At 38.0% G+C, this 23,695-nt stretch overlaps 1 protein-coding gene across 2 annotated transcripts in view; it reads right to left on the minus strand.

Moving 5' to 3' along the window:
• The window catches only part of NOL4 (nucleolar protein 4), a 393,075-nt gene extending 374,145 nt beyond the window's left edge, over positions 1-18,930 (minus strand). For both annotated transcript variants that reach the window (XM_024120911.2, XM_024120909.1), the window contains exon 1: positions 18,634-18,930. In XM_024120911.2, the coding sequence (XP_023976679.1) occupies positions 18,634-18,897 (264 nt within the window). In that variant the 5' untranslated portion in view covers positions 18,898-18,930. The remainder of the gene's footprint in view (positions 1-18,633) is intronic.
• Between the last annotated feature and the right edge of the window lie 4,765 nt (positions 18,931-23,695).

Below are 23,695 nucleotides of genomic sequence, written 5' to 3' on the forward strand. Positions count from 1 at the left end.
CTACAGCCAGCATTGTTCTCAATGGTGAAAAACTGAAAGCATTTCCACTAAGATCAGGAACAAGACAAGGTTGCCCACTCTCACCACTCTTATTCAACATAGTTTTGGAAGTTCTAGCCACAGCAATCAGAGAAGAAAAAGAAATAAAAGGAATCCAAATAGGAAAAGAAGAAGTAAAGCTGTCACTGTTTGCAGATGACATGATACTATACATAGAGAATCCTAAGGAGGCTACCAGGAAACTACTAGAGCTAATCAATGAATTTGGTAAAGTAGCAGGATACAAAATTAATGCACAGAAATCTCTGGCATTCTTATACACTAATGATGAAAAATCTGAGAGTGAAATTAAGAAAACACTCCCATTTACCATTGCAACAAAAAGAATAAAATATCTAGGAATAAACCTACCTAAGGAGACAAAAGACTTGTATGCAGAAAACTATAAGACACTGATGAAAGAAATTAAAGATGATACCAACAGATGGAGAGATATACCATGTTCTTGGATTGGAAGAATCAATATTGTGAAAATGACTATGCTACCCAAAGCAATCTACTGATTCAATGCAATCCCTATCAAATTACCAATGGCATTTTTTACGGAACTAGAACAAAAAAATCTTAAAATTTGTATGGAGACACAAAAGACCCCGAATAGCCAAAGCAGTCTTGAGGGGAAAAAATGGAGCTGGAGAAATCAGACACTGTGACTTCAGATTATACTACAAAGCTACAGTAATCAAGACAATATGGTACTGGCACAAAACCAGAAACACAGATCAATGGAACAGGATAGAAAGCCCAGAGATAAACCCACGCACCTATGGTCAACTAATCTATGACAAAGGAGGCAAGGATATACAGTGCAGAAAAGACAGTCTCTTCAATAAGTGGTGCTGGGAAAACTGGACAGGTACATGTAAAAGAATGAAATTAGAATATTCCCTAACATCATGCACAAAAATAAACTCAAAATGGATCCAAGACCTAAATGTAAGAGAGGACACTATAAAACTCTTACAGGAAAACATAGGAAAACACCCTTTGACATAAATCACAGCAAGAACTTTTTTGATCCACCTCCTAGAGTAATGGAAATAAAACCAAAAATAAACAAATGGGACCTAATGAAAGTTCAAAGCTTTTGCACAGCAAAGCAAACCATAAACAAAACAAAAAGACAACCCTCAGAATGGGAAAAAAATATTTGCAAACTAGAGAAATGCAAATCAAAACTACCATGAGGTATCACTTCACACCAGTTAGAATGGGCATCATCAGAAAATCTACAACCAACAAATGCTGGAGAGGGTGTGGAGAAAAGGGAACCCTCTTGCACTGTTGGTGGGAATGTAAATTGATACAGCCACTATGCAGAACGGTATGGAGGTTCCTTAAACTAAAAATAGAATTACCATATGACCCAGCAATCCCACTTCTGGGCATATACCCTAAGAAAACCATAATTCAAAAAGAGTCATGTACCACAATGTTCATTGCAGCACTGTTTACAATAGCCAGGACATGGAAGCAACCTAAATGCCCATCAACAGATGAATGGGTAAAGAAGATGTGGTACAAATATACAACGGAATATTAGCCATAAAAAGGAACGAAATTGGGTCATTTGTAGAGACGTGGATGAATCTAGAGACTCTCATATAGAGTGAAGTAAGTCAGAAAGAGCAAAACAAATATTGCATATTAACGCATGTATGTGGAACCTAGAAAAATGGTACAGAAGAACTGGTTTGCAGGGCAGAAGTTGAGACACAGATGTAGAGAACAAATGTATGGACACCAAGGGGGGAAAGCTGCGGGGGTGTGGGGATGGTGGTGTGATGAATTGGGTGATTGGGACTGACATGTATACACTGATGTGTATAAAATTGATGACTAATAAGAACTTGCTGTATAAAAATATAAGTAAAATAATTCAAAAATTTTAAAAAATACAGGGAAAAAAAAGAGGGATTAGGGAGCTGGAGGAGTCTCAGTATCCTTTCTCTGTCTCTGTGTCTCTCTCTCTTTCTCACACTCACACACACACACACACACACACACACACACACACACACACACACACAGAGTTTTCTGCCTGGAAAGCAGCACGTCTACCAGAACTAGAGCCGCTCCAACAAGTGAGGATGAAAGCTATATTACAAATGGCAAATAGGAAAATAGGAGCCTTGATCCTCATGACATCAGAACTTTGCCACATCATCCCTTGACTATCTACCTTTAGACCTTTTTTTTAATGAGAGAAAAAAAAATTTCTGCTTGTTTGAAAAATGAACACAGTGTGACAAGTGCTAATAAGGCAGCATAGATAGGATATAATTCTCCTCATTACATCCTGCCTCATCTGACTCCACTCTGTACAGTTCCAACTCAATAAAAATGATATTTGTTGAGAACTAAAATGGCTCTCAACAAAACCTACATCTGTGCATACATAATACACAAATATAACACCCTATTGCTCCACAATCCCATACATGATCTCATTCTCAGGATCTCTGCAACAAGAGGAGAATCTATACCTCTTGAGAGTGAGTTCTAGACTTTATCGAAAATAATCTCAGCCAGTGATTAGTTCTTGTGGTCTGCAATAAGCATTTTTAATCCACTGGTCCGTACAACAATCTTTATAATAAAATTATTTATAATACTTGTCTTATATAGTTACTTTTCATTTCAGTTTTCTGTGGTTCCCTAATGCTTGGATTTTTATAATTCTGAATATATGTACTATATTTCAAAGTAATCATTTGGTTTATATGAGGAGACTTTTAAAATGTATTGTGGTCAAACTCTCTCCTGGAGAATAGGTAAGACAAAGAATGGATGAAGGAAAGAATCAGTCCCTACCCTTCCCTTGGCCATTTGTGTTCTATTCTAGAGCCGTGAGCTTCTCCTCAAGCATATTATTTTCCTGAATTGTTTCATATAATTAATAAACTCTAAGACACCTTTATATTCTCCCTAGGCATAGGTGATACTTCAGCATTGTATTTATTGGGAAAAGGAGGAGATGATGATGACAAAAAGGGGAAAAATTAATATTTAAATTCTTGGTTGTCTGAAACTGACACATGAATCGTATGTATTGACTCATTTAATCATCACAATAACCATGTGAAATAGCTATCATTTACTCTCCTTACTTAACATATGTTAGAACTTTTGAAGTGTTAACTGATTTCTTCCATTTGACTTTCTATGTGTATCCTGTTCCTTTCCCCAGATTGGGTTGTTAGGGTTATCCATAGTGACTCCCCCGGGGAAAGGTTCTGATGATGACACACATTGTTTAAAAACGTTCAAGTCTCGGATTTTCTGTTTCAAAAGTTTACTTGGACTTGCAAGAGCCTGAGCTTTGGAGCTTTAGAAACCTAAAGCCTGGAGACCCATCATATAATATGTATGCCATAAGAAACAGACCTGAATAAATGCTGAAAAAGTAATAAACAATTTCACACTTCCTGTGAGATAACAATTCTCTCAGTGGGTGAAGACAGACACAGAGGAAAATGTAAGCTGCATATTCATGAGTTCCTGAGAAGTTCCCTGCTGTCTATGCCTCCTAAAGTCTAAGCCTAAGAGTTCTGAGAAGCTAAACCCAGATAGCTTTGGGAATTCCTGAAACGCCAAATATAATAGGTGGGTGACTTGTTTTTTAATTTTTTTCTGCATCTGACATAGTTTGTGAGCAACAGAACAGAGACAGCCAAATGCGATGCATATTAGTATGAGACAGTCTCACAAGTTCCCGAGAGTAGGTGAACTCATCCCATGATATCAAGAAAGACACTCATGCAGCTCAATATTAAAAAAACAAACAACACAATTAAAAAAATGGGCAGAAGATGTAAATAGACATTTCTCCAAAGAAGACATACAGATGCCAAGAGGCACATGAAAAGCTTCTCAACATCACTAATTATTAGAGAAATGCAAATCAAAACTACAATTAGGTATCACCTCACACTGGTTAGAATGGGCATCATCAGAAAATCTACAAACAACAAATGCTGGAGAGGGTATGGAGAAAAGGGAACCCTCTTGCCTGTTGGTGGGAATGTTAATTGATACAGCCACTATGGAGAACAGTATGGAGGTTCCTTAAAAACCTAAAAATAGAATTACCATATGATCCAGCAATCCCACTACTGGCCATATACGCAGAGAAAACCATAATTCAAAAAGACACATGCACCCCAATGTTCATTGCAGCACTATTTACAATAGCCAGGTCATGGAAGCAACCTAAATGCCCATCGATAGACAAATGGATAAAGAAGATGTGGTACATATATACAAGGGAATATTACTCAGCCATAAAAAGGGATGAAATTGGGTCATTGGTAGAGACATGCATGGACCTAGAGACTGTCATACAGAGTGAAGCAAGTCAGAAAGAGAAAAACAAATATTGTATATTAACGCATATATGTGGAATCTAGAAAAATGGTACAGATGAACCAGTTTGCAAGCAGAAAGAGAGACACAGATGTAGAGAACAAACATATGGACACAAAGCGGGGAAAGCAGGGTGGGGGGTGGTGGTGGGATGAATTGGGAGATTGGGATTGACATATATACACTAATATGTATAAAATAGATAACTAATAAGAACCTGCTGTATAAAAAAATAAATAAAATAAAATTCAAAAAAAAAGACAACAAAATACCTAAGAAAGTCCTGTATTTGCATATTCCCTATATCCAGAAGCAAAGTGAACCACATTACCAATCTACACGACAGGAGTAAACTGAATGGGGAAATGTACATCTCAGCAGATATGGTTACCATCATCAGATAAACAAGGCGCAGCTACCTCTCACTCTAAGGCTGTGAAACTACATGAACCATCCTCATTCCTCAGAACCCCAGGCAAAGCGGTACTTTAGACTTACTGAGATTATCAGGAATTAACTAAAATTAAGTTTCTGCTTTCATTGGGTTTCATTTGCTTTTCTTTATCTAGTTCCTTAGGTGGAAGCTTAGAGTATTATTTTGAGACATTTCATCTTTTGTAACATAAGCATTTACCACCATAAATTTTCCTCAAAGCCTTGCTTTAGGTTCATCCTGTAAATTTTGATATGCTACACTACCATTTTCATTCTGTTCAAAATATTGTCTAATTTCCTTTGGGATTTCCTCTTTGGCCTATAGATTACTTAAAAGTATGTTGTCTAATCTTTAAATACTTGGGGAATTACCGGATAATTTTCTCTTACTGATTTGTAATTAAATCTTTGGGTTAGAGAATATCCTTTGTATATTATATATATTTATATGTATCACATCTACATAGATTTTAAAACCCCACAAGACAATGCTATAATTTTTGCTTTCAAGAGTCCTATATATTTTAAAGACTACAGAAGATAAAAAATAGCCTATTTATAATTTCTGTTGCTCTTCCTTTTAACTAAATAAAATAAAAATGGGCAAATTAATTAAATAAAGTTTTCAAAAGATAGTTATGGTATACATACTTGATTAGATATTTGTAAAGCCATAAAAATAATTATCAAGACTATTGGGAAAATTTTAATAATAATTTTAAATGAAAAAAGCACAATTCAAAGTTATATTAAAGTATTATTATAACCCTATAAAGTATGCTAAGTACCATATTTTAGAAAGCAATTTAATCAGAAGAGAGCAACCAGAACATCAAGGGAACTGGAAATAAGACAGAATGATTGCCTAGAAGGAAGATTTCTAAATGAGTCGGATAACGGACCCCATTTTGTTGCCTCCCTAGTACCCATTTTCCCCTTCCCATCTCAACAGCTCTCCAACGTTCTTTTGGAGATCTCCTCAGTGTATATAAGTTGATTAGATACAGAGGCTCTGAACTCCACGAAAACTGACAAGAGATTATAGTATAAAAACTAAAATTACTTCACATACTGAGAAATACAACTTAAATATTCCCAACATCGGCAACAGTTTGACCAGTGCATTCTCTCTTTAGTCAAGTCATGTGGGAACCCAAATAATCAAAAGGTAGCTTGTTAAATATGGGTTTAAAGAGGGCATAATAATCTCACATGACTACGTTAGGGCATTTGGCTCATCTGGATGGAAACAGTTTCTTCCATAATAGGGATATACCTTCAGGAAGCACTAAGTTCTTCGTCATCATGACAGTATATTATTTTATCAGCACTGCCAGTATGTGTATCTTTAACTCATATTTCCATGGCTGACCAAACACCACTTATTATAACTTTCTATATTGGTGCATAAAGCTCTTGTTATCCTTTGTGAAGTTGTCCACTTAACATAGAAAAAGTTAAGTGAAGGACAGGAATAAAGACGCAGACATAGAGAATGAACTTAAGGACTTGAGGTGGGGAGGGGGAAGCTGGGGCAAAGTGATAGTAGCATCGACATATATACACTACCAAACGTAAAAAAGATAGCTAGTGGGAAGCAGCAGCATAGCACAGGGAGATCACCTCCGTGCTTTGCCGTGACCTAAAGGGGGTGGGAGGGAGACGCAAGAGGGAGAAGATATGGGGATATATGTATGCATATGGCTGATTCACTTTGTTGTACAACAGAAACTAACACAGTATTGTGAAGCAAAATTTAAAAATAAAATAGATAACTAAAAAAATAAGTTAAAGTTGGAAGGCAGAGAAGATGATATATACACACTTCAATATCAAATTTTCATTTAATACATGCTAATATATAATTATTTATTAAACTTATGATAAGACAAAGATCTCTTCTTTAAGTATGGGTCTACTGATTGACATTCCAAGTGTATAAGCCCCCCAGTAATGCATTGTCTATGACTTCTAGTTTCAGTTACTTTAAAGTAGGATGAGAAGTTAGTTATTACTTGTAAAGTAATCTAGGCTGTGCAGAAACCTAAGTTTTCTCCTTTTTTTTCTCTATTTTTCCTAATTTTTTTTTAGCAATTAACATTTATTTTGAGCCTTTCTAAAGCACTGAATTTAAGTTCATGCACTCAATTCATCAGTTTATGAAATATTTAAATCACAATTATGATAATAATTGAAATTCACTAAAAAGGATGTGGGAAAAAGATAACCAGTAATATGCACACAACTCAATTTTATGTGCACAAGGTATAAGTAACTACAGGGTAGACTACTGTGAATGAATCTGTCCACACCCTGGGAAGAGAGAGTTTTGGTTAATTCACTAGTTAGTGAAGCTCTATTAAGAGATCTTTTATTATATTTTCAAGCAAAATGCCATCTAGCCTTGATTTGAAAATCGCATCTCGTTAGGTCAATTGGCTAGAGCATGGTGTTATTATGACCAAGCTAGACTTTAGATCCTCATATACGTCACTTACCTTTGCCCCATGTTCCTAGATTAAACCCCTAAAGCCCTCTAGCCATCTGGCAACTGCAGCCATGTTCACCTATAAGTATCCTCTCTGTACCCCCTCACACTGGCATCCAACCAAAAGAAATATTAGCCAACCTTATCTCAATGACTACTATCTTTATATAAAATGATGAGACCCAAATATTCAAGTAATATTTTCTGAAAACATATTTTAACTTTTAAAAAGGAAGGAAAATAACTACTAACAACAAAAACACCCACTCTCTGCCTGTAAGACAAGTTATTCTTTCTTATTACCAAAATGAAGTTTCCAGCTTCCTGAACTTATATTCTGAATCTCCTTCTCAACCTTGCAGTTCTAACAGCTCTGTAACTGTGAGAATAACTAGCACAGATGAATACTTGATTAAAATTAGGAAGCGTGGAACATAAGAGACTATTGAATAAACCTCAGATAGAGAAAAAAGAAAAAAAATCAAAATAAAGATTTTCTCTTCTCAACATAGAGAGGGGAAAATAATTTCCAGTTCCAGCTAATATCTTAACAGAAGAAGATATACCTATTAATATTATTTTCTATATTATATTCCCCAAATACTAGGCAGGTCTTCTTTATAAGGTATAATATTATAACAAAATAATAATTTAAAAATAAAATTATAGAATAGTTATTTCTAATAAATGATAATGGATGCTATATTTTGTTATTCTTCTCTATATATTCAAGAATACTTAAACATACATTAATATAATTATGTGAATAATAATGTCTTTTGATATGTGCACTCCTCTATCTCTATCCTCCCATGAAAAACCTAAAACTGTAAGCCACCTCATATTCTATTTAGTAGACAGAATGGAATATAATGGAATATATGATGGAAGATAATGAAATAAAAAGTTTTTACGTAAAAACATTGAGAAAAATCAAAATAATATACATGTATATATATACACATACACTTATATATTATTAGGAATATATATATTCCTAATGTGATCAATCATTAAATATTTCAAATGATCTGTTAGAAATTATATATTTCACTAAATCATTGACCATCTCATCAAAAACTATTAAAATGGCAACACATTAGGCATTAGGCAAGAATATCATTTAAATTATTCCCAGTTGTATCTTAAACCACAAATAATATTAGTCAAATATGCTTTTTAAAAAAGTTGTTTTAACTGAGCAAATGCTTCTTGGAAAATTTAGACCAAAAAATTATGTATTAGTTTTCTTTTGCTATATAACCACAAATTGGGTGGTTTAAAACTTCACAAACTTATTATCTCACAGTTTCTGTGTGTCCAAAATCCAGCACATTTTAAATGGGTCTTCTGCTCAGGTTCTCTTAAAGCTGAAATCAAATGTCAGACAGCTGCATTCTTACTTGGAAGCCCAACTAGGGAAAGACCCACTTCCTAGCTTCCTTTGATTGTTGCCAGAATCCATTCCTTGTGGTTGTAGGACTTAGGTCCCCATTGTTTTGCTAGCTGTTGGCAAAGCATGCTCTCAGCTCCTAGAGGTTGCTCTCAGCTCTTAACCACATGGCCCCCTCCATCTCAGCAAAAGAGAACCTCCCTTACATTGAATCCATCTCAAACTTTGAAACTCTCTACTTCTTCTGCTATAAGCCAGGGAAAAAAACTCTGCTTTTAAAAGGTTAATGTGATTAAGTCAGACCCACCTGAAAGAGCCCCCTTTCTTCAAGCTAACTGTGCCATATAACATAACATAATCATGGGAGCGATAGCTCATCATATCCACAGGTTCCACCCACACTCAAAGGGAAGGGAATTAAACAAGTGTGAGGGTCATTTGGGAATTATCTTAGAATCCTGCCTACCACAATATACAAAAATTGAAGAATCACAGGGAAGACGCTTAGTGGCAGAGGCTGGCATGTGGATTTAAAATCACAGAAGTCTGAGCAAGAAACAACTTGAAGATTTAGAATACTGCCTTGAAGTATAAAACTCCATATTCTAAGCAATATTTGAAACAGTAACTTTACTTTGAAAAGGTCTGTGCTTAAATAAGTATTCTGTGTAGATCTCCCCTGGGTTTTTAGAAGGATTTCTCTGGCAAATCTTTGTAGTTGTGGATATAGTAACAACTAAGAGGTCAAAAATTACTTCTCCTCAACTCCAAAAACAAAAAAAACAGTTTATTATAAGATGATTTGATCCATATTCCTTTTAAATGCCTTTAAATCTATTTTTTTCTTATATTTCACAAATCCTATTTTTAACATTTTATTGGAATTAATAAAGCCTGAAATTTGTACAGCATGATTCAATTACACAATATCAAGCTATTGTATTATATTGATTTACAGCTTGATAATTTGATTTCAATACCTGTATAACATTTATTTATAACTATAATATTTCAAACAATATATTGAACCAAAGAAACTATTTACCTTTTATTCTTTATTCATCTGATTTATATTCTGCAGCACAAACCAAGGAGAGACATCAAGTACCTACCTATAAGACCTAAATCATAACATCCTTGCTCAAACACTTGTGGTAGCTGCCATTCCCTATAGAATGAAGGTCAAACTTTTTAACATGGCAGTAGAGGTTTCCCATGATTTTGCCCCAGCCTACTTTTCCAACTTCATCTTCCACTGTACCCTCACTTCAGCTATTCTTGATTGTGTACCATCTCCTCAACTTGCCTTTGATGAAATAAACTCTCACCTCAACCAAACCAACAGCAAAAGTGTATAACTGTTTTATGGATATCATGGATTTGAATGGCTAAGAAATTATTTTAATATTGTGTTGATTAAGTACAGAGGCACCCTGCCCTGTAAGAGAGGAGGTGATATTTTAGCTGAAGTGTAGGTCTTAACCAAAATGATTTACTGTGAGACAACACTGTACTAGGGATTAGAGTAATTGTCTCCAAATTGGTACATGCACATCCCAGGGAACGCAAGAGATGACCTACTGAGATGAAGAAAAAATATTAAAATGTATGTTTATATCTATTTAATATCAGCCTTATATATTTATATTTTTCAACATGTGTTATCTGTTAAGTATTGATACAGAACTATATGTAATTTATAAAAATACACATACTGGGGGAATATTTAATTTTTTAAATCATTGGAATGCATTATTTTAAAAGTTTGGAGACCAAAGCAAGGACTTAGGAATCCCACTCAAACAGTTTCTTACCCCAGCTCTAACACTTAGAAGCTGTGTGACTTTAGAAAGTTAACTTAAACCACAATTGTCTCAAGGATGTAATGAAAAGTGTTCATACTGTAGGACTATTGTGAACATTAAAGGGTACATTTTTTAAAGGTATTAGCCCACTCTTTAACCAATATATATTAAGAACTTGATAAATGTAAAGCATTATTATTAATCATGTTACATTCAATACTTGCTATTGCCTAAAGAAGAAACATGCTCGTTAAAGAGCTCTAGATGACAAGCAAAGTCACTAGTTTCTCAGCCTTAAAAAGAGCCCATCCTTGTGCCCTGTTGGTGGGACTATAAGATGGTATAACTGTTAAGGAAAACAGTATGGAAGTTCCTGAAAAAATTAAAAATAGAACTACTATTTGATCCAGCAATCCCACTTGTGGGTATACATCCAAAAGAATTGAAAGCAGGGTCTTGAAGGGTCACCCTTCACACACCCATTTTCATAGCAGCACTATTTTCAGCAGCCAAAGATGGAAGCAACCCAATGTCCATTGACAGATGAATAAACAAAATGTGGTAAATACATACAATAGCATATTATTCAGCCTTTAAAAGGAAGGAAATCCTGTCACACACTTTAACATGGATGAATATTGAGGACAATATGCTAAGTGAGATAATCAATCACAAAAAGACAAACATTGTGTAGGTCCACTTATATGAGGTATCAAAAGTAGTCAGATTCACAGAAACAGAAAGTAGAATGGTGGTTACCAGGGGCTGGAGGGAAGGGGAAAAGGGAAATTGTTGTTTATTGGGTATAGAGTTTCAGTTTTACAAGATGAAAAAGTTCTGTAGATCTGTTGCACAACAATGTACATATACTATTGTACCATACACTTATACATGTAAAAATGGAAAATATATATGTTTTTTACCACAATTTTAAAAAAAATTATAATTTTTTAAAAAAAGAGTTCCCAGTATGGCTATGAAACTAGTTGTGTGGTGGTAAATAAGAAGTTCCCATCTGTGGTATTGGGCTGGGAGGTGATTTTCATTTATTCCATTAATACTGAGCACCAGTAAAGTATTACACATTGTGTACTCCCTTCCTTCAAAACAGATTTTGGAAAAATTACCAAATTATCAAGCAATAGACATACTGCATGGTATGGTGTGGTAAGAATATGGTCAGTCAATTCAAGAGATATTAAGTTGGTAGAATCAACAATACACTGTCAAGTACTGACTATAAGGAGGGAAGAAAAGGGAGAAATCAAGCGTATCACTCAGATTTTTGGCTTGGATAGGTAAGCAAATGGTGTTGGCATCCATGGAAAAAAAATTTTTTAAGACTTTTTTCTTTTAAAGAGGTCAGCTTGGAGGACCTAGGATGGGGGAATGGAGAGAAGAAAAATTCATTTTTGAATTTGTTTAATTTTAGGTGCTTTGGAATATCTTGATGGAAACATCTAGTAGAAAATGCAAAACACAGATCTGAACCCCAGAAGATGTGCAGTAAGTCCCCAGAACAGTGACACAACTGAAACCATGGACATGAGTATCATTACTCAGGAGAAAGAAAGAGTGAGAAAAGGAATTCAAGACATATCTTAGTGAAATTATTTAATCTCAAGGATACCTATGTAAACAATCCATGAAATCTGGAAAACAGGTTTGCCTTAGATTTTAACAGAGCTAACACAATATCTATAATGTCTGATGGAAAGAGTGAAATGAAGAAATGACACCTAGCTAAGTTGCTCTTTAGGTACAAAGACAAAGGACAAATATTTTCAATTGCATATAAACCTTAAAGAATAGAACACAGGAACCCTTCTTTAGGAAAAAAAAAAAAAAAGATGATCAGGAATCACAGTTAATCAACTGATGAATCAAAGAATTTAGAAGTAAAGAAAACCAGGTAAAAGAATGGATGATAAGCATTTAAGTACAGCAAAGGAAAATATCAATAATTGTAAGAAGCAAATTACATACTATAACATAAATATAAAAAACCTTGAGAGTAAAAGCAATTAGATAATATAACTGATATACAATCAGATATATAACAATTATAATATAATCAATGTAATCAATTATAAACAGGGAGGTAAGTAATAAGGAGGTGAGAAGTGAAAATATATTTGTCTCTTACCTACCATTGGAGAAAGTCAATTATATGGTATAAAATTGAAGTCTGTAGTTGAAAAAATAAATGTAATTCACTCTCAATGTTTTTCTTAATCTTTTCTATTAATTTTAGGAATAAATACCTCTGTGAAGAAGACTTTATTAGCAATTTTTTGAATTTCATGTATTTCTTTTCCTTTTGTTGTATTTTGGTAATATTATATTTTATTCTTCTTACTTAAATTAGCATATAATTATCACACTAGTTTCAGAAAATTACTTTTGCTGGTCCATATACAGTATCACTATCAATCATTATGTCTCATCTTCTTTTGGCATACATGTTAAGAGGGACATCTATAATCATGTTCAAAATTAGCTAATGGTGATTATATCTGGGCAGGAGATTAGCATGAATTTTTAGCATTTTTTTCCTTTTCCCTTAGATTTTTGAAATAATGAGAATGTATCACTTTTAAGAAGACAAAGTCATTTTTATTTTCTAAAAATGGAGTAGGCAGAATAAATATGTGAAAAATACATTAATGCATACATATATATGTATCTTGTATTTTAACTCCGTTACAGTGTGATTTTTACTTCAGAACACAAATTATAATTACATCATTGTGTTCTTGCTTTGTTAATACTTAGAACAGCTTCTGTTTTTTTAGTATTTACTACATGCCAGGCATATGCTATATATGCTATATGTTTCGGAAGTATGAATTATGATTATTAATTCTTCTCCCAAACTAATTAGGCAAGTAATATTATGTACATTTACAAAGAAGAAACTGTGTCTTTAGTTAAGAAACTTCCCCTAATTAACAGGTTCAGTAAATGTCAAATCCAGGATTTAAATCTTGCTCTAAAATCTATACCCTGCCCACTATACCATGTTTCCTGCCATCCTTGCCATCCATGAAGTTTATCTTGTTATCCCAGTACTATGAAAATAAACGTAACCTAAAACACATTAGATTCACTTCAATTTTCCCAGTTAGATATAAAAAGTCTTGGCAAATACAACAGTTATTAGTGAAAGGTCTTTATGATCTTGACATGGAGATGGAAACTTTGGAAGTTCTGTTGCCACATCCCTGGATTTCCTTCCTCATCTTTCCTTTATCCTACGCAGAAAGTCTAGAGTTAAAATCTTGACAAGCAGAATCTCCACTGGCTCAGGTTTCTAGGGGGAATATATATAACTGCTGAGTCTTGCCCCTCACCTCCACTATAGTTACTAGCAAGACAAGGAAGAACCAATGGAAAAGTCAAGGACTGGTATCTTAGGAAGTAAGTGTGGGAGAGTCCTCATATAATAAGAGGGTCTGATTTCCTCCTAAAATTCAGGGGGGTTATCTCTACAAGCCCTTTGCCCCTTAATCCTCACAGCCAACTGGCCTCTAGTAAAGGTACCCGCATTCCCTGAGAGCCTTAAGGAGGCGCTGTGCTAGGGACTTGCCATGGATGATTGATACCTCCCAACAACTCACAAGGAACCACTAAAGTCAGCTTATAAACCACAATGCTGAGAATCATACTTGGGATCTCTTTAACCCTCCCTCCCGCCCGCAGAGACCTATGGTAGAGAGTGTCCCAAAATACTTAAATGAAGAAAAAAATGAATTGGTAATCAGTAGCAATTCCCACTAGTATGGAAGCATTAAGAGATAAGCAAAAAATTGCTCATATCTCAGTGACTACTATTATGATTTGTCTCTGTGTCAGAGTTACAAAGTATCATCATGTATAGCTGGCATGTCCCTCAGCTTTGTTTTCTAGAATTTCTAGAGCAAATTCCAGATCAAGGCCCAATACATATGATGTGTGCCTCAGGCATGGGGTTAGGCCAAGTGGAAATGTATACAGACTCCTTATGTACTATTTCCTTCACTCTGACATGGTATAAAAAATAACCAAAAACCATAGTCAGAGAACTAAAAAAACAGAAACTGGTTACAAACCAGCCCATGAATATTCATTCTAATCACTGTACAATAATCAATTAGTAGTATACACAGCAAGAAAATATGAAATCTGAGGCTACAGATTGCAGAACTGAATAAATCATCATTTTAAAATGACATAACTAGAGATAATGCATTTTCTTTTCTGCATGAAAGATTCATTTATGTTTCCTAGTGGAATAAATAAAGGGAAAAAATACACATGAATGGTAAAAAAAAAAATTAAGCCAAAGTGTCTGTTCCTACAAATACAGGTCAAGAAAAGCATTGCTCACATTATTTGATTTTACAGTTTGGATATTCATTACCTTGTTTGCTTAAGATTGAAAAAAAATAGAAATGTGAGTTTACTGAATTTCCTAATGTTTTATACAATGCAGTCGACTTTTTAAAAAATACACGTTAACACATTAATAATATTACTAACGAACAGTTGCAATGAAATTTCTGGTTCTTTTCTAAGTTTACCTTTCCTAATATCAAGTAGTAGAATGTGCTCTGGTGCTTTACATTTTAAATGTGATGTTTCAACTAATGTTGCCAGAAAACAAAATGTCAATGAGGATGCAAAACTTCTAAAAACAAACTAAACTAGAACTATCAAAGACATAAAATAGAGTAACCATAGTAATGCTAATTTTAAACGGTCACTGATTAAACATTTTTTTCTAATCAATGTCAGGCATTTGCTATCTCTTTTTCAGAACTGTTTTTAAGTTATTCATAATTTCATACTTCTAAATTTCTCACACTTTTAATGAAGGAACATAAAAATAATAGTGGTAGCGTAGAAAAGAACTTAGATGCAATGCTCAACAAACCTTACATATGTGTGTGTGTACGCGCACACGTGCACACACACATTCCCACTCCAGACCTAAAATGGCTGAGTTGCAGGATGTTGTTGCTTGGTGACCAAACAGTATCTCCTCAGGCACACAGTAATCTAAACAGTGACAGATATGTCTCCTCAGTTTTAGGCATGGCCAGGACAAATATTAAAGGGCATGTTTATCTTCTTCAATATTCCACATTTTTAAGTCAGTTGTCACTTGCTTGATTTTATCATCAGTTAAATTTAGGCTTCAGGGGGGAAAGTATTTGCAAAGCTACATATGTTATTTTGGAAAAACAAGAGGTAGAACCAAGCTTCTTTCAGACTGAAAGATAGCCCTGTTTCAGTTAAGTCTGTGTGGTATGTCTGCTCTCTTCTAGTCCGACCTCCCAGTTGCTATCAGTCTCCCTTTCTTTCATTAAACACAAGGAGTTAATTAGCCCCAGCCTGTCCTCTCCACTTCTCTCTTTCCCTTTTTGCAGTAGTAATGATGTCTAATTACCGGCAACAGTGGGTTAATGCAACACCAGGCGCAAATCTCTCTCAATGACAGCAAAGCCAGCCGTGAACCTTCAAGCCTCAAAAAGCTAGCATGATTCTTAGTCTACTTGAAAATACCATTCAAATACAGTACTTTCTTTCAACCGATATATGCCTTGGAGTGAAAAGAAAGATATTCTTTGTCTTTCTGGTGACTGCACTCCTGTTATCATAATGAAAAATCAACATATTTTTAAGGAAGAAATATTTTGAGATGTGGGGAAACACATGATAAAAGGGGATCTTTATTTTTTAACTCATTGAATTGATGATTGGCTGCCTCTCAGAGAAGGAGGAGCCTATAATTCTATGTCAGGAGCAGCATAAAAATTTCATAAACAGCAATAGGAGAGTTCATGAATTAAAAACATCTGCAACATTTCCAAACGGGTCTGAATGAAGATCAGAGCTCTTAAATACTACACGGGAAACCATTATCCAAGAACATCACCTGAAGGATTACATTTTCTCCCCTAACTATATGGAATCCTTACTGAAAAGAGATACACGTGTTACTTTATTATTAACCCTGGAGTTGTTACTCTATATTAGATGTCATAGCAGCAATTCTTTAACAACTCTGTATTAATTTTTCAATGAAAATATGGTATCTGAGCATGTGAATGCTGGTTTGAATTACTGGCATCCATGTTTATCTTAGCGCCTCTACAACCATTACAGAATTTATGTTAGAATTTTGAATTAATGTTTTTAAAAAGCACACCTGTTTATACGTACAGTGGATGTAACCAAATCCATGCAAGTGTAAACTCACTGGAGCAATACACAAGTGAAGCTATCTGACACGTAAAAAGAGGTGCCTAAGTGTAACATAAAAAAAAAAAAAAAAAAAAAAAAAACAAACTCCCAAGCTAGCAATTTAATAAGAAAAGACATAGAATTATTAAATAATATTCAGGTTAAGTATATCTTAAATGATTATTTTATTCATCAATTAGCCCCGTATTGCCCAAAGAAAAATATATTCACATGCTGTGAATTCTAATTTACTTTGTCTAACAGTAAGTTATTTTTTAAAATCAGGTTCTTCATGTTACTCCCAATACAAATGAATCAAAGCACTTCATTCTCTGTGACAGACTTCTGGCTCATCCAGATGTAAATAAACCTCAGTTCATCCATGCTCATTACTTAGTAAAGCAATCTCACCATTGTCTTTAGCAATGCCACATGTTAAAAGAGAAGGCTGCATTTATAGATCGACCTTCTAGAAACCTTCCAACAATGGTACATTTTTTTAAAAAACATCAGAACTTTTATGTGTATTTCCATTTCACCTTTATATCCATGTCCCATTTTCCATATAAATTTCAAGAGAAATATACTCCCTTCAAACAACTACCCCTAATTAATCTCAAGAAACCATAAACTGCTTTCCAAACATAAAAGAGTCCTCCAAATAACCCTTTGAAAAACCTTTCATGCACATATTTCCAATTGAATAATACCTCCGTTTGATAGAGAAGAATAGCTTTCAAGGCATCTCGTTTCTAGCATCCTCCAGGAATACTGCACGAGAAACAGTGGCCAGTAAGGAAGGGAGGAAAAGGAGCAAATGCTCAAGAAACCCGAAAGCGAGGCAAAAATGTACAGGATGCCAGATACCCTCCCCCACCCCTACTCCAGACGAGTACCCACCTAGCATGATGAAGAAAGAGGTCTTACGGATCTGATCTGCAATCCTACTTGTAGCCCATAGTTCCCCATCTCCTTAAAAAGGAAATTGACGCTGCCGCCGCTCCCCAACCTCACAGGCTTCTGCCTAGTAGGCTGAGGTATACTGAGCTCTCAATGCCAGCGCCTGGGCTTAGAGCTTTGTGGCCATGAGACTAGAGCCATCCCAGAATAAGGAACAAATACGTACACCACTTGATTGCGCCCAAACCCATCTCGCTTTGTTGTTCATCATGTAGCTGCGGCTTTATTTGTGAAAGGGGGAAGTGAGGAAGGGAATGGGGGGAATAGGAGGAGGAATCTCCAGGACCTTATCTACAATCTAAATAGTCGTGGTAAGATCTCCGGGAGGGATCAAGGCGATCGGACAGCCCGGTGTCTCCCAATAGCGGCGGTCTAACAATAAAACCTGATAGTGTCTGGGAGAAAACCCCACATCCACGACCAGCGCCACGTTTGGGCTTTGTGCCAATAAGGAGACACTGTAGACTATCGATCAGAATCGTCTATTATCAGAGCGTGCGTCTGGGGTTCCAGCGTGGCCTTTATGAGCGGTGGCGAAGGCGGGACACCCGCCAGGCTCCCAGCGAAGGACGTGGGACAATGGCCCAGCCCGAGGACGCGGGACGCCGCCCGACCAGGGGATGGAAGCTCCAGCAGCGGGTCCGGGAGCCCGGAGGCCAGGAGGGCTGCGCGCTCTGAAGGTGCGCTGCCGCTTTAAAATAAAGGACCACAAAGACTCCACGTTGGGGGAAACGCGCCTGGCTCACGCGACTGGGGACGACTTGGGGAGGGGGCTGAGAAGGGTGGGGGCAAACGAGCAAACGGTGGCTCACGGCTCCCCCTTTCTCCCCCCCCTCGCCCCCCACCCCCGCGCCGGGCTGCTCGGGCAGACGAATAACAGAGGAAGGCGAGTCACTCACCGTGGTCTTGACCGGCACGTAGAGCACTTGCTTTGCGCCGCCGCCGCCCCCGCGGACCTCGTCCGGCTGGCCCAGCTGGAAACCCTTCGACTTGACCCAGAATTTAAATTTGGCGTTGTCCGTGGAGCTCGACTCGCAGCCGTTGAGGAGCTGGACGATCCGCTCGTATTTTTTACGGGTCACCGTCTTGGTCTTGCCTGAGTCCCCGTAAGTCCTGAGGCACCAGTCCTGGAACTGGCGGTACATGTCGCGCTCACTCTCCATGTTCCCTGCTCCCGGCCGCCGGCCGGATGCTCCCAGCGCACTTCGCACCTGTTCACCCCGGGCTCATGAAAAATGCAGCTCCCGCCACGATGAAGGGACGCGAGGTCCCGGCCGCCGCCAGATCCTGCCTCGGGTCGGGGTGGGGGGAGGAAAGGGGAGAGGGGAGGAGGGTCGGTTGGGCACCAGCGATCAATGCCCTGTGCTACCAAGTCTCTGGTTCGTTCGTAATTGCGACGGATGTCTTGGACGCTTTTCTCGTCCTCTTAGTGATGGGTCTCTTTAATACCGTAGGAGTAGGACCATCCTAACAGCATCTGGCCCGGAGGAGCTGGGTTTTGAATAATTAAAATCCCATTCCTTGGTTTATTAAAAACCCACTATTGACTTGGGGTGGTCCCTCGACGCCTCGCCCGGGGCAGGCAAGTGGAGCGCAGAGCCGCCTCCCCGCGCGCGCCCCAGCAGCTTCCCCAGCCTCCGGCCCCCACGGTCCAGGAGCGAGGGCTGCGCCTCTCTCAAAAGCAGCTGCCCGGCCGAGCGCCTGAGAGCCCGAAGGGCAGCCGGGTCCCCGGGCTCTTCTTCTTCCAGGGTCCTGTTCCGCTTCGGCCTTCCCTGCGTGGGGCGTTCAGGGACTAGAAAGAGAGAAAGTTCTTACCTGTCATGTTGTTAAACCTATCAAATCCTGCTACACGGGAAATTTTTTAAGGTATTTTTAAAGCGTCATAAAATGTCATTTCTTCAGATGCATTTAGGCTAAATTCCAGTCCCGGAGGTAGGTTCCAGGAGTTAAGTCCCAGAATTAGCAAAGCATTCACGAAGATGTGGCCATAGTTCTATAGGATAGCCTGTGGTACCCCAAACAGATATCCGTTCCAGGGGGATGTGGGTAAACGAAGGCAGGTCGCTGGCGGCGGGTCTCCCGGATAACGATGGGGTCCCCAGACAGGACTCCTCTGGTCTCCGGCGAACTGGGTACAAGGCATAGAAGTAAGTTTATTATACAGATGCTTAAAACCCTTTGCATGAAATTAGAATATAGCGAGGTATCATTTTCCCATTGCTTGGTTACAGTTTGCAGTTCACACGGGAGGTTTCGGATGTCTATTTTCCCCCTGCCACGTCATGGACACCCCCTCCACAGCTCAGAGTAGCCAAATATGAGTTCCTCCGGACGATTTCTCAAGCAAATGAAATCAGCGGTTCCTCCATTCAGGATTTCCATCCGTTTGTTACAGAGCTTGGAATAGGAGAGTTCCCATCCTCCTCGCGCTGCGATTGCGGCCGCTCCTCTTTATTCTACTCTCTGCGGAGGCCCGCGCCCGTCCCGGGAGGCGGCTCTGCCAGCAAGGCGGCCCGACCTGTGCTCAGCGCCGGGTCCGCGTCCTAGCCCACCTTCGCCCCTCGTCGTGGTCTCCAAGACGAAAGCCCCGACTGGGAACGTGGAGTGTTTGTACCCAGTGCGCCGCAGCTGGTCCCGGCACTTGCAAAATGGTCAGTGGCTCCTGCTCGGCCAGGCTTAGTGTGTGCGTGTGTGTGAGCCAAGGAGCGAGGGCGTGCGGTGTGCAGGGGGTGCGCCGTGTGTGAGCGCGTCTCCGGGAAGGTCTCGCGGCGGCTGGAGCCGGGACTGACAGCCCAGGCGGAGCGCGAGCAGCTCCACACACTAAACCTCTCGCCTCTCCCCTCACCCCCACCCCTCCCACTCCCCTCTCCTCCCGCCCCCCCTTCCCCGGCCCCTTCCAAGCTCTCTGATTGGCCAATGGGACAAAAGTTTCTGTGGAGACGGCTGGGCGCTGACGTCACGGACAGAATTGTCCCATTTAGGGATCCCGGGGGCAGTGCGCATGCTGCAGGCTGCAGGTTAGAGGCAGGAGGAGGTAGCAGCGGGCCCGGCGGCAGCCAGGTGGCGGAAAGGAGCACTCAGCATCCAGGTGGGGGGACAACTCCAGCAGGGTTTCCATGGAGATTCCTCTGGGTCTAGCCTAAAAACAGCAGATCAGCTGACACCATTAGCTCAGGACCTAATTACTGCTTATTGGAGCAACAAATGAGGGAGAGGGCCAGCTGCAAAGGAAGAGTTTTTATCCACCCCCCTCCCCATCTCCTCCTCTCTCCCCTCTCTGGGGGGCTCGAGAGTCCCGGGTGAATTCTCATTAACTTGCAAGATTGCTGCAACGACAGCTCCTCCTCTAGAGGCTACCTTGACTGCTTTTATTCTTTTTATTCCCTTCTTTTGTATCAAAAAGAAAATGCTAAAATAAATCAGTTGTCCTGAGTCCTTGAATTTTTTTTTGCCCAATAAATATTAGACCGGTAGAGCTCAGAGAATCCACCGGCCAATAGAAGTCACAAGTGGATCACATATAAGGGAAGGATCACTTTCAGTTTATTGAATTGGGTATTTATCTTTAGGCTTTTCACATTAAAAAATTTTTTTCAATATCTTAAATAAATATTTAGAACAAGCAATTGGACAGAATAGTATTTTCCATCACCCTTCTAAATGTGGTGTACCTCACAGGAAAAACTCTCTTAAAAGTTTCCCTGGTGATATCAGAGACGGAGGATGATTTCAAGTCAAGAGATCTAGATTTTCTGGTATATTGGTCATAGGTTTCCCAGGAGATTCTGGAAGTATAGTTGGTCACAGGGTGGTCATTCATTCAAGATTAAGCTGGTTCTATAGCGTTTACTTTCTCTTACGGTTATAGCTGAATTCGTAATTTTAGAATTCGTTTTGGTAGCTCTTTCATTTGAAAAGTCACCCCACCTCCTCTAAGCCTCATTCAAGTACCTTCAGAACCAGAAAGACTTCCTTCCTTGACTTACTCAAGTTAAAGTAATCTGCCTCTCTAAACTCCTCTGGATAGTGTCTTTCAAACATTTTTTTAACCTTGTCTCATAGTAAGACACCTATTTTACTTTGGCATAGAGTGCATACATACATCTGTCCTCCAAAAATTTTATGAAATAAGTATTTTTTATTACATGCAATACACACTGTTTGCCATTTTTCTCCTATTTATTTATTTTATTTGGTAAAGTATTGTCCTAACTCAATAAATTTATTTTATGATCCAGCAAAGGATGACTGGCAACTATAGTTTGGAAAACATGGTTTTAGATCACAAGAACTGCGCTGCTCCTCGTACTATATGTATATTTTCATGTAAGTATGTATTATTATTCAAATAGAATCTTGCTTGGAAGACTCTTGAGAGTTTGCATTTTCTTGTTTTCCAAGTAACTCCAGCACAATGAACAATGCACACAGTAAGTACTTAATACATATATACTGAGTTAGTTAATTACTAAAGGAAGGAAAAACGAGGAAGGGAAGGAAGGAAGAAGCAGGCAGGCATAATTCTTGGCCATTCCTGTTGCCTTTTGCTGGGTGTTGTTTGGATGAAGTTGGGCCCCACTTAAGGAAATCATAGGGACTGACCACATACACGTGTTCATTCTATTTATGATTATACTTGACACGCCAGTGTATGGAAATTAGAACCCTTGAGACATAAAGGATTCACAGAATATAAACAAATATGTCATCAACCCCTAGTCATATTAACTAGATTTTGTATGTAAGCAAAAAAAAAAAAAAAAACTACAAAATTGAAAGAGATCATGTAAGACACATTCTTTTTAGAAGGAAGAGGTAAATTTTAACTATTGAAAGAGTATTCACATTGGACTAAAGGAAGAGAGTTCTAGGACTTTGAGAGCCAAGTTTCTCAGAGCCCTGTGGATTCTCTGGTCTCCAGTGTGCTCTGTCCTGTACTTGTACTCATTATTAATTGGTGGGCTGGGTCAACATCTTTTACCATATCTTATCTACATAAAAGCATAAGCACTTGAAATATCTAAAATCTGCTTCAGCAACTCACTCTGGATTCATTTCTCTCCTTTACTTTTAACTTCTCTAGAAGTTCTTCCCAGCTCCACCTAGAGGGTCATACTGAGCCTTTCCTTCAGCTAAATTATTCATTGAACAGGCTGCCTGGAATTTAATTGGCATTTCCCCCAAGACACTTTCTTCAGAATTGATTCTCTACAGAGCATCTCTCTCCAAAAAAGTGACTCTTCACCCCTATATCTGAACACCAATCACTAAGCCCTGGCCCAGGGTTCTGCATGCCATTTATAGGGAGAGGAAGTCAGAAATTATTATATCAAATTGTAATATATATTAAAATATATATTATTTTTTAATGAAGGATAATCCAAATTTTGAAACACAATCAACATGATTTTATTATGAAAGTAAAATTTCTTCCAACCTCATGGTCAGTTTGCATATGACATTTAAAAAATCTGGAAAATCTTGCATTTTAATATCCATCACAAATAGTCATGCAACACTACATATTCATCAGCAAAATGTTACAGTGCAAACAACATATAATCCGTAATCATAAAATAAAGATTCAAAGAATAAACAAGCCTTCATTCATCCATCCATATAATTATACTTTCATTCAACAAATATTTACAGAGCACCAATTTCTCTGATAGGCCCTAGAGTTAAAGTAGTCAACAAGACTGATGCATATATATGGCCATCATCTAATGGAACTTAAATTTTTTAAGGAAAACATAACAAGCAAAGAAATGAATAATTAGCCCTTGAGGTAAGTGCCAGGAGGGAAAAAAATGGTGCTATAATAGAAAACAGTGGCAGAGTTAGAGGGACTTGGTGACTCAGGGAAGATATATATGGGTAGGTAACACTTATCGTGAGACCTGATGGATGCAAAGAAGTCAACCAGTCAAAAAGCCAGGGAGGGGAACTACAGGCACAGCA

This window comes from Physeter macrocephalus, chromosome 19, assembly GCF_002837175.3.
Source record: "Physeter macrocephalus isolate SW-GA chromosome 19, ASM283717v5, whole genome shotgun sequence".
Lineage (NCBI taxonomy): Eukaryota > Metazoa > Chordata > Mammalia > Artiodactyla > Physeteridae > Physeter > Physeter macrocephalus.